Source organism: Coregonus clupeaformis, chromosome 19 (assembly GCF_020615455.1).
Source record: "Coregonus clupeaformis isolate EN_2021a chromosome 19, ASM2061545v1, whole genome shotgun sequence".
Lineage (NCBI taxonomy): Eukaryota > Metazoa > Chordata > Actinopteri > Salmoniformes > Salmonidae > Coregonus > Coregonus clupeaformis.
The window spans coordinates 16,300,933-16,313,673 of NC_059210.1; the positions used below are offsets into that span (position 1 = coordinate 16,300,933).

The 12,741-nt window shown below is 42.4% G+C and overlaps 1 protein-coding gene across 1 annotated transcript in view; it reads left to right on the forward strand.

Moving 5' to 3' along the window:
• Nucleotides 1–12,741, forward strand: part of brsk2a (BR serine/threonine kinase 2a) — a 616,067-nt gene that overhangs the window by 341,232 nt on the left and 262,094 nt on the right. Inside the window, exon 2 of the mRNA XM_045227105.1 lies at nucleotides 6,140–6,234. Within this exon, the coding sequence (XP_045083040.1) occupies nucleotides 6,140–6,234 (95 nt within the window). The remainder of the gene's footprint in view (nucleotides 1–6,139; nucleotides 6,235–12,741) is intronic.

The following is a 12,741-nucleotide window of genomic DNA, read 5'->3' on the forward strand; positions in this document are numbered from 1 at the left end:
CATCTGTGCTTCAGAACCAAAAAGTGGCACATCTTGACTGTTGACCAATGACCAGTCATCAGCATTGGCGCACAAAGACGGGTGCACATATCCAGATTAGTGACCAGAAAGCGCTTGCCTGGCAAAAACAGAGTATAAAAATCCATATAAAATACAGTTTAGCAATCTACTACGGATGCATCTTTCCCAGAACAATAGGCTACATGGTGATTTCATTGATAATTTTCATATTTCAGATAGGTCTTATTTTGGTGGGTTTTGATTATATACCTCAGTGGTGGTACTGGCTATATGTCTAAAGATAGCTGTAACATTGCAATACCTTCAATACTTTTGTGATGAAGATCAAGATGTAACATATTCTGGTGAATTAATTATGATATTTGTGAGGAAGAAAAAGGCTACAGATACAGAAGTTTACATACACTTAGGTTGGAGTCATTAAAACTAGTTTTTCAACCACTCCACAAATTTCTTGTTAACAAACTATAGTTTTGGCAAGTCGGTTAGGACATCTACTTTGTGCATGACACAAGTAATTTTTCCAACAATTGTTTACAGACAGATTATTTCACTTATAATTCACTGTATCACAATTCCAGTGTTTCAGAAGTTTACATACACTAAGTTAACGGTGCTTTTAAACAGCTTGGAAAATTCCAGAAAATTATGTCATGGCTTTAGAAGCTTCTGATAGGCTAATTGACATCATTTGAGTCAATTGGAGGTGTACCTGTGGATGTATTTCAAGGCCTACATTCAAACTCATTGCCTATTTTCTTGACATCATGGGAAAATCAAAAGAAATCAGCCAAGACCTCAGAAAGAAAATTGTAGACCTCCACAAGTCTGGTTCATCCTTGGGAGAAATTTCCAAATGCCTGACGGTACCACGTTCATCTGTACAAACAATAGTACGCAAGTATAAACACATGGGACCACGTAGCCGTCATACCACTCAGGAAGGAGACTTGTTCTGTCTCCTAGAGATGAACGTACTTTGGTGCGAAAAGTGCAAATCAATCCCAGAACAACAGCAAAGGACCTTGTGAAGATGCTGGAGGAAACAGGTACAAAAGTATCTATATCCACAGTAAAACAAGTCCTATATCAACATAAACTGAAAGGCCGCTCAGCAAGGAAGAAGCCACTGCTCCAAATCCGCCATAAAAAAGACAGATTACGGTTTGCAACTGCACATGGGGATAAAGATCTTACTTTTTGGAGAAATGTCCTCTGGCCTGATGAAACAAAAATAGACTTGTGTAGCTCAGTTGGTAGAGCATGGCGCTTGCAACGCCAGGGTTGTGGGTTCGATTCCCACGGGGGACCAGTATAAAAATGTATGCACTCATTAAGTGTAAGTCGCTCTGGATAAGAGCGTCTGCTAAATGACTAAAATGTAAATGTAGAACTGCTTGGCCATAATGACCATCGTTATGTTTGGAGGAAAAAGGGGGTGAATTGCAAGCCGAAGAATACCATCCCAACCACGAAGCACGGGGGTGGCAGCATCATGCTGTGGGGGTGCTTTGCTGCAGGAGGGACTGGTGCACTTCACAAAATAGATGGCATCATGAGGAAGGAAAATTATGTGGCTATATTGAAGCAACATCTCAAGACATCAGTCAGGAAGTTAAAGCTTGGTCGCAAATGGGTCTTCCAAATAGACAATGACCTTAAGTATACTTCCAAAGTTGTGGCAAAATGTCTTAAGGACAACAAAGTCAAGGTATTGGAGTGGCCATCACAAAGCCCTGACCTCAATCCTATAGAAAATGTGTAGGCAGAACTGAAAAAGCGTGTGCGAGCAAGTAGGCCTACAATCTTGACTCAGTTACACCAGCTCTGTCAGGAAGAATGGGCCAAAATTCACCCAACTTATTGTGGGAAGCTTGTGGAAGGCTACCCGAAACATTTGACCCAAGTTAAACAATTTAAAGGCAATGCTACCAAATACTAATTGAGTGTATGTAAACTTCTGACCCACTGGGAATGTAATGAAAGAAATAAAAGCTGAAATATATCATTCTCTCTACTATTATTCTGACATTTCACATTCTTAAAATAAAGTGGTGATCCTAACTGACCTAAGACAGGGAATTTTTAATAGGATTAAATGTCAGGAATTGTGAAAAACTGAGTTCAAATATATTTGGCTAAAGTGTATGTAAACTTCCGACTTCAACTGTAGATTTCCATCCGATCCTGCAACTTCCGCTGCATACCGGTAGGCCATAATGATCCTGCTTGCTCTGGATTCCAGAGAAATTACAATGTTACATTATATTCCTAGTTGATATTGACTGCTAACATGAATGACTTTCAGCTCAAAATGCAGGTGTAAAACGCAGTTTCCTTCTGTATCTTGCATTCAAAAACTGCATCACCGTTTATGGCTGTAATGACAGCGATTATGCGCGTGTTCACCCTGTGTGTGTGTGTATGTGCGTGCACTGGGGTCGCAAGCTTTGAACCACTCCTTTTTGGTGTTTGCCGGTCAGAAAGGTGACAACCACTGAGCTGACAAATAAATTGCCGATTTGCTGTACAGCTAGAGGATCGGGTGGAGTGCAAATGTCAAAATGTAGGGAAAGAGGATTGCCATAAATAAATATGCAGCTCCAAAAATGTTGGGTGATCAGGAATATTAACTGTTCACTTTGCAAGCTCACAAGTAATGGGACATCAAGCAACAATTACTAGCATAGTCCTACTGGTCTTTTGGTATGTCAAAATTGCTTGAAATTGATAATATACTTATGAAGTTTGGATTTGGAATTTGTTGTTAAAATGTATTATTACATAATCAAAATGTGTTGTAGACAAACTAATAAAAAGGACTATCTGGTAGCCTCAATAAATAGACAAAGATTTGTAGTTGAACAAGTCATTGCATGTCTTTCTTTTTTTACCTTACTTGAAAAAACTTCTCTCGACTTGACTTGCTCTTAGAATGCACGACTTGGACTTGACTCGAGACTCAACCCATTGTGACTCGACTTGAGACTCGGACCTTGTGACTTGAGACTTGCTTGTGACTTCAAAAATGTTGACTTGGTCCAACCTCTGGCTCTTACTGACACCTACCCATGAGCCCCCTGTAACCAGCCTACTCACCCACTGAGCACCGACCGACACCGGACGTCCATGGACCTTGAAAAGTAGTTGAAATTTGGTCAGTCCAAATCTGAACCAATCATAGACATCTGTTTCACAAGTTTGGACAGCACAGTACAGTACAGTGCAGTAAATAAAAAATATATTATAGGTCAGTATAATACAGTACTGTAGAGTAGAGTTTAATACAGAACAGTACAGTACATTAGACTACACTAGAGTAGAGTACAGTGTCATTTACTGTATTGTACTGTTCTTTACTGTACTGAACTATACTGTACTGAACTCTACACTACTATACTGAACTATACTCTACTGTGCTGTGCTGTACTGAACTGTACTCTACTCTACTCTACTGTGCTGTATTCAATCTAATTTTATTTGTCAAATGCTTTGTAAACAACAGGTGTAGACTAACAGTGAAATGCTTACTTATGGGTCCTTTTCGAACAATGCAGAGTTAAAGATAAAGATTTAAAATAATAATAATAATAATAATAATAATAATAGAAATAGTGATACGAGGAATAAATACACAGTGAATAGTGAATAACAATAACGAATAAAAATACTTTGATGTCCGAACTTGTGAAACATAGACGTCTATGATTGGTACAGATTTGGTCCGCTCGGACCAACCACATTTGGTCTTGTTTGGGGAGGAGCTCATTCGAATAATAGCCAGTTTGTAGATTAATACCGAAATATGCAAAGGAGGATATTAAATGTTCCTACCTTTGTGTACCTATTCTGGATACATCACCATGAAGATAATGGCATTCATTATTATGCATTTCTGCATAGTACAGATCAGAGACCCATGACGACATTCTTTTAGAATCATTCTGTTACCGGGTGTTAATCCACTTCACTTACTGTAGTTCAATAACCAAAATATATTTTCTCAAACTCAAGGGTTCATATCATAGTTGACAGCCCATTCTTTCTGCAGACATCTTATCATTTTAATTTGGAGTACATATTTAACAGAGTTGTTTGAAAATGTGGCCACATAAAAAACGGAGGGAGATTTTACCGTCATTCTGTTACCAAACGTTACATCTGTGCCCTTCTTTGAATAAAGTATACATGCAGTATAAAAAAATAAAAAAATAAAAACATTACTGTATGTCTAGTAAATCACTGTGTGTGTTTTTTTTTTCATAAAAATAACTCCAAATATATGTTTTATAATTTATTTCCCTGAGCATCCTTTTGCCATTGAAATGATCAGTCTGATCATGTGGGCGTGTTGATACACATTTAAAACAATTTACATACACAGCTCTGATTGGCGAATAGGATCGTCTAGACTTTAGAGCCTAACACGTTTAACCTTTCAAAGTAGGAGGATACATATGGAAATAAAAGGTGACTGGTCAGAATTATCAGATCAGGTTGTGATGTCATGCTGTGAGCCAAAAACTCCATCCCACCTGAACAGGCTGAAATTCCAGGCATTTTTTTCTCTCCAAAAAGTCACACTAAAATGGCATTATCATAATTTTCACAATTTCAGATTGTTATTTCAACATCATAGTGTGGAAATATCATTACAAAAAAGAAAAGGAAAATCACGTTTTTGACTGCACTGCCCCTTTAAAGGTAATCCTTGTGCATAGAGTTGTATGGTGTGTTTAACTCTGCAATCAATGGTTTTTCTTTGGCATACTATTAAAGTGAAAAATCGGAGTCTCAGCGTCATTCTGTTACGGTGGAATTGCCCATGTCTCATAGTGAGAAATTGGGGTCACACTTTATTTGGACTATCAAAGTGTTACCGAAAATTGAACTATGGAGATAAATGAAAATGGAATTGCTCCCAATATGAGGTTATTCCATTTTACCTTGTTTTTTTGCAAACAACAGATACAGTATAGAGTCGTAAACTTGTGTTCTGCTCTGAGTCTGAGACTCTGGTGAATAGTGGGAAATGGATTGGCTCTGCCAGCATGCTATCCACAGAGAGAACACACATTCCCCTCTCTGTGTATTTCTCACATTGATGATGATTATGTGTGTATCTGCTTGAGTGTGTGTGTGTGTGTGTATCTGTTTGTGTATGTGTGTGTTTATATGCATGTGTGTGAGTGTTTTCCTGTGTGTGTGTGTGTGTGTGTTCTGCTGTGTGTATGTGATAGAACAGAACAAAGATTTCCTTCCCAGTGTAGTTCACAGTTTACAGTTAGTAAACTCATTCAGCAATTCTTACATGTATTGTGTTGTCTGCTTATCTACCTGAGTGTGTGTATTGTGCATGTGTGGCATGTGTGTCGTGTGTGTGTGTGTTTGCTAATTTACCTGATGACATTTGTTTTAAGATGCTGTATTCTCTGCTTGTATTCTGCCAGGGGAAATGTCTCTCTGTCTGGCGGTGAGCGAGGGAATTTGAAATGAAAAGTTTTCTATTCTAACGCTAATGCGTATCTCGAATGGAATATGATGTTGTCTTTGTGAGGAAGTCCCAGTTGCCTTAGCAGAATAGCTGTTGTTGAACGCTTGAGCGCCTCTGGGTATTTGACAAAGAAGCCATAGTTAGTGTGCTTACTTCAGGAAGAACACTATTGTTTTCTGACATAGTCAAGCTTACTAACTTAGATAGCAACTTAGTTTAATGACTACAATGGAAGATACTTTTGGACAGCTGAAGCAAGCACAGCATTTTCTATTGAGGACAATGACCTTTTTGTAGTTTTTCTCCGTTGCTGTAAATGAAACAACACAGTGCTATTTCTGTACAACATTTTCTTTTTGTTTGCTTAGAGAAGGTGAATAGCATAGAATAGAATAGTAATGAATCTGAAAGGGGTATTTTCTTCCTTTATTAACATGGCAGGATGTCGGTCTCTCTCTCTCTCTCTCTCTCTCTCTCTCTCACACACACACACACACACACACACACACACACACACACACACACACACACACACACACACACACACACACACACATACACACCGAAGCCTGTACATAATGCTGAATGTGTGTGTCTCTCCTATAACCTGTCTTTCTTTTCCAGGCCTGGTCAAGCTGGGGATCCACTGTGTCACATGCCAGAAAGTCGCAATTAAGATTGTCAACCGAGAGAAACTCAGCGAGTCGGTACTAATGAAGGTAAGACTACACCCCTGAATATAATCTTCTCTGTTCGGTAGGCACAACATGTAACAAAATGTAGGGATTCAGGGAGGTACTACCTGAACGTGTCCAATAAGAAATGCTTGTTTTCATTTTCCGCTGCAAAAGACTTTGATGTGGTGTGCCCAAATGAACACGATCCAAATCTACAAATCTGTGTGTTGGTACTCTTGCACTCAGGCCTATACAGTATTTGGTCCCAGTTGGTTTCTCTCTCTCGACTAGGGTTGCGAAATTGTGGGAACTTCCAATAAATTCCCATGTTTTCCCTAAATCCCGGTTGGAGATAAGCAGGAAATCCGGAATCCTCCAACCCTTTCATTCTCTTTGGACCTCTCCTAATGTCCTCCAATACCTTTCCAGTGTCCTAGCTTCCTCTATAGCTACTACACAGGTATGGAGCAATACAAATATTCATTTGAAAAATAAGATTAATTACAACCTGCTCACAATTAGACTCTTTCTGGAGGCTTTGCCTATAATTGGCCCCTCTGCTGGTTTCAGGAAGAGGGGGATGGAAAGGGCAGGGAGAGGGCCATGACCTGATAAACTATCATTGTCTTTCCTGGGACACATAGAGAGAGAGGAGCGCCTGTAATTGTTTAGATATTAGGTGTTGAGAGGGGCACGTGAGGGTTTGATTTGCAAATTGAACCAAGTCGATTTACAAATGGAAATGCCTCCCTTTGGCTCCATGTCTGAAGCTGTTGTATTACAAAACCCGAGAGATAGAAACCAGAGTCTTTGATTTTTTTGTTTAATATTTCTCCGCCTGTCTCTCTCTTTCCCTTAGATTTTGTTTTATAGCTAAGATAGAAAGGCCCCTAAAGCAACTGCCAGGGCTGGTCACAAGAACTGTGTAACAGTAGAGTAGACATGGCTGACATAATATGGTCATGGTCAAACACACACACACACACACACACACACACACACACACACACACACACACACACACACACACACACACACACACACATACACATACACACATACACCTGTACACGCACAGACAGTCTCTCTCTCTCTCTCTCACTCACACTCACACTCACACACACATACACACACACACACACACACACACACACACACACACACAAACACATTACACTCTTTCTCATCTCAATTCAATTCAAAGGCCTTTATTGGCATGGGAAACATATGTTTACATTGCCAAAGTAAGTGAAATAGATAATAAACTAAAGTGAAATAAACAATAAAAAATGAACAGTTAACATTATACTCACAAGTTTCAAAGCAATAGACAAATTTCAAATGTCATATTATGGGGAAGAACAGAGTTAAAATGATGTGAAAATAGTTCAAGTACAAAAGGGAAAATAAATCAACATAAACATGGGTTGTATTTACAATGGTGATTGTTCTTCACTGGTTGCCCTTTTCTTGTGGCAACAGGTCACAAACCTTGCTGCTGTGATGGCACACTGTAGTATTTCACCCAATAGATATGGGTGTTTATCAAAATTGGATTTGTTTTGGAATTCTTTGTGGGTCAGTGTAATATGAGGGAAATACTGTATGTGTCTCTAATATGGTCATACATTTGGCAGGAGGTTAGGAAGTGCAGCTCAGTTTCCACCTCATTTTGTGGGCAGTGTGCACATAGCCTGTTTTCTCTTGAGAGCCAGGTCTGCCTATCTTAGCCTCTCTCAATAGCAAGGCCATGCTCACTGAGTCTGTACATAGTCAAAGCTTTCCTTCATTTTGGGTCAGTCACAATGGTCAGGTATTCTGCCACTGTGTACTCTCTGTTGAGGGCCAAATAGCATTCCAGTTTGCTCTGTTTTTTTGGTAAATTCTTTCCAATGTGTGAAGTAACTATCTTTTTGTTTTCTCATGATTTGGTTGGGTCTAATTGTGTTGCTGTTGCTGTCCTGGGGCTCTGTGGGGTCTGTTTGTGTTTGTGAACAGAGCCCCAGGATCAGCTTGCTTAGGGGACTCTTCTCTAGGTTAATCTCTCTGTAGGTGATGGCTTTGTTGTGAAAGGTTTGGGAATCGCTTCCTTTTAGGTGGTAGTAGAATTTAACAGCTCTTTTCTGGATTTTGATAATTAGTGGGTATCGGCCTAATTCTGCTCTGCATGCATTATTTTGTGTTTTACGTTGTACACTGAGGATGCTTTTGCAGAATTCTGCATGCAGAGTCTCAGTTTGGTGTTTGTCCCATTTTGTGAATTCTTGGTTGGTGAGCAGACCCCAGACCTCACAACCATTAAGGGCAATGGGTTCTATAACTGATTCAAGTATTTTTAGCCAGATCCTAATTGGGATGTTGAATTTTATGTTCCTTTTGATGGTGTAGAAGGTCCTTCTTGCCTTGTCTCAGATCGTTCACAACTTTGTGGAAGTTACCTGTGGTGCTGATGATTAGGCCGAGTTAGGTATTGTTTTTTGTGTGCTCTAGGCAATGGTGTCTAGATGGAATGTGTATTTGTGGTCCTGGCAACTGGACCCAGGTCTGACATAATCTGTGCAGAAGATCTAGGTGCTGCTGTAGGCCCTCCTTGGTTGGGGACAGAAGAACCAGATCATCATTCAACAGTATACATTTGACTTCAGATTCTAGTAGGGTGATGCCGGGTGCTGCAGACTGTTCTAGTGCCCTCGCCAATTTGTTGATATATATGTTGAAGAAGGTGGGGCTCAAGCGGCATCCCTGTCTCACCCAACAACCCTGTGGAAATAAATGTGTGTTTTTTTGTCTGTGTACATGGATTTTATAATGTCGTATGCTTTTCTCTCAACACTGCTTTCCATCAATTTCTATAGTAGACCCTCATGCCAAATTGAGTCAAAAGCATGAGAAGACTTTGTCTTTGTTTTGTTTTGTTTGTTTGTCAATTAGGGTGTGCAGGGTGACTATGTGGTCTGTCGTATGGTAATTTGGTAAAAAGCCAATTTGACATTTGCTCAGTACATTGTTTTCACTGAGGAAATGTACAATGCTGTTGTTAATGATAATGCAGAGGATTTTCCTAAGGTTGCTGTTGACGCATATCCCACAGTAGTTATTGGAGTCAAATTTGTCTCCACTGTTGTGGATTGGGGTGATCAGTCCTTGGTTCCAAATACTGGGGAAGATACCAGAGCTGAGGATGATGTTAAAGATTTTAAGTTAAGCCAATTGGAATTTGTGGTCTGTATATTTTGTCATTTGATTTAGGATACCATAAACACCACAGTCTTTAGTATTTGATCCTAAGATTAGTAATTTATCATATATACAGTGGGGAGAACAAGTATTTGATACACTGCCAATTTTGCAGGTTTTCCTACTTACAAAAATCCAGAAAATCACATTGTATGATTTTTAAGTAATTAAGTTAAGTATTTGATACATCAGCAAAGCAGAACTTAATATTTGGTACAGAAACCTTTGTTTGCAATTACAGAGATCATACGTTTCCTGTAGGTCTTGACCAGGTTTGACCACTCCTCCATACAGACCTTCTCCAGATCCTTCAGGTTTCGGGGCTGTCGCTGGGCAATACGGACTTTCAGCTCCCTCCAAAGGTTTTCTATTGGGTTCAGGTCTGGAGACTGGCTAGGCCACTCCAGGACCTTGAGATGCTTCTTACGGAGCCACTCCTTAGTTGCCCTGGCTGTGTGTTTCGGGTCGTTGTCATGCTGGAAGAACCAGCCACGACCCATCTTCAATGCTCTTACTGAGGGAAGGAGGTTGTTGGCCAAGATCTCGCGATACATGGCCCCATCCATCCTCCCCTCAATACGGTGCAGTCATCCTGTCCCCTTTGCAGAAAAGCATCCCCAAAGAATGATGTTTCCACCTCCATGCTTCACGGTTGGGATGGTGTTCTTGGGGTTGTACTCATCCTTCTTCTTCCTCCAAACACGGCGAGTGGAGTTTAGACCAAAAAGCTTTATTTTTGTCTCATCAGACCACATTACCTTCTCCCATTCCTCCTCTGGATAATCCAGATGGTCATTGGCAAACTTCAGACAGGCCTGGACATGCGCTGGCTTGAGCAGGGGGATCTTGCGTGCGCTGCAGGATTTTAATCCATGACGGCGTAGTGTGTTACTAATGGTTTTCTTTGAGACTGTGGTCCCAGCTCTCTTCAGGTCATTGACCAGGTACTGCCGTGTAGTTCTGGGCTGATCCCTCACCTTCCTCATGATCATTGATGCCCCACGAGTTGAGATCTTGCATGGAGCCCCAGACCGAGGGTGATTGACCGTCATCTTGAGCTTCTTCCATTTTCTAATAATTGCGCCAACAGTTGTTGCCTTCTCACCAAACTGCTTGCCTATTGTCCTGTAGCCCATCCCAGCCTTGTGAAGGTCTACAATTTTATCCCTGATGTCCTTACACAGCTCTCTGGTCTTGGCCATTGTGGAGAGGTTGGAGTCTGTTTGATTGAGTGTGTGGACAGGTGTCTTTTATACAGGTAACGAGTTCAAACAGGTGCAGTTAATACATTTACATTACATTTTAGTTATTTAGCAGACGCTCTTATCCAGAGCGACTTACAGGAGCAATTAGGGTTAAGTGCCTTGCTCAAGGGCACATTTACGTCATTTAGCAGACGCTCTTATCCAGAGCGACTCACAAATTGGTGCATTCACCCTATAGCCAGTGGGATAACCACTTTACACATTTTTTTTGGGGGGGGTAGAAGGATTACTTTATCCTATCCCAGGTATTCCTTAAAGAGGTGGGGTTTCAAATGTCTCCGGAAGGTGGTGAGTGACTCCGCTGTCCTGGCGTCGTGAGGGAGCTTGTTCCACCATTGGGGTGCCAGAGCAGCGAACAGTTTTGACTGGGCTGAGCGGGAACTATGCTTCCGCAGAGGAAGGGGAGCAGCAGGCCAGAGGTGGATGAACGCAATGCCCTCGTTTGGGTGTAGGGACTGATCAGAGCCCGAAGGTACAGAGGTGCCGTTCCCCTCACTGCTCCATAGGCAAGCACCATGGTCTTGTAACGGATGCGAGCTTCAACTGGAAGCCAGTGGAGTGTGCGGAGGAGGGGGGTGACGTGAGAGAACTTGGGAAGGTTGAACACCAGACGGGCTGCGGCGTTCTGGATGAGTTGTAGGGGTTTAATGGCACAGGCAGGGAGGCCAGCCAACAGCGAGTTGCAGTAATCCAGACGGGAGATGACAAGTGCCTGGATTAGGACCTGTGCCGCTTCCTGTGTAAGGCAGGGTCGTACTCTCCGAATGTTGTAGAGCATGAACCTGCAGGAGCGGGTCACCGCCTTGATGTTAGCGGAGAATGACAGGGTGTTGTCCAGGGTCACGCCAAGGCTCTTCGCACTCTGGGAGGAGGACACAACGGAGTTGTCAACCGTGATGGCGAGATCATGGAACGGGCAGTCCTTCCCCGGGAGGAAGAGCAGCTCCGTCTTGCCAGGGTTCAGCTTGAGGTGGTGATCCGTCATCCATACTGATATGTCTGCCAGACATGGAGAGATGCGATTCGCCACCTGGTTATCAGAAGGGGGAAAGGAGAAGATTAGTTGTGTATCGTCAGCGTAGCAATGATAGGAGAGGCCATGTGAGGATATGACAGAGCCAAGTGACTTGGTGTATAGGGAGAAAAGGAGAGGGCCTAGAACTGAGCCCTGGGGGACACCAGTGGTGAGAGCACGTGGTGCGGAGATAGCTTCTCGCCACGCCACTTGGTAGGAGCGACCGGTCAGGTAGGACGCAATCCAGGAGTGAGCCGCGCCGGAGATGCCCAGCTCGGAGAGGGTGGAGAGGAGGATCTGATGGTTCACAGTATCAAAGGCAGCAGACAGGTCTAGAAGGACAAGACCAGAGGAGAGAGAGTTAGCTTTAGCAGTGCGGAGAGCCTCCGTGACACAGAGAAGAGCAGTCTCAGTTGAATGACCAGTCCTGAAACCTGACTGGTTTGGATCAAGAAGGTCATTCTGAGAGAGATAGCAAGAGAGTTGGCTAAAGATGGCACGCTCAATAGTTTTGGAAAGAAAAGAAAGAAGGGATACTGGTCTGTAGTTGTTGACATCAGTGGGATCGAGTGTTGGTTTTTTGAGAAGGGGAGCAACTCTCGCTCTCTTGAAGACGGAAGGGACATGGCCAGCGGTCAAGGATGAGTTGATCAGCGAGGTGAGGTAGGGGAGAAGGTCACCGGAGATGGTCTGGAGAAGAGAGGAGGGGATGGGGTCAAGCGGGCAGGTTGTTGGGCGGCCTGCAGTCACAAGTCGCAGGATTTTATCTGGAGAGAGAGGGGAGAAAGAAGTCAAAGCATAGGGTAGGGCAGTGTGAGTAGGACCAGCAGTGTCATTAGACTTAACAAACGAGGATCGGATGTCGTCAACCTTCTTTTCAAAGTGGTTGACGAAGTCATCCACAGAGAGAGAGGAGGGGGGGGAGGGGGGGAGGATTCAGGAGGGAGGAAAATATGGCAAAGAGCTTCCTAGGGTTAGAGGCAGATGCTTGTAATTTAGAGTGGTAGAAAGTGGCCTTAGCAGCAGAAACAG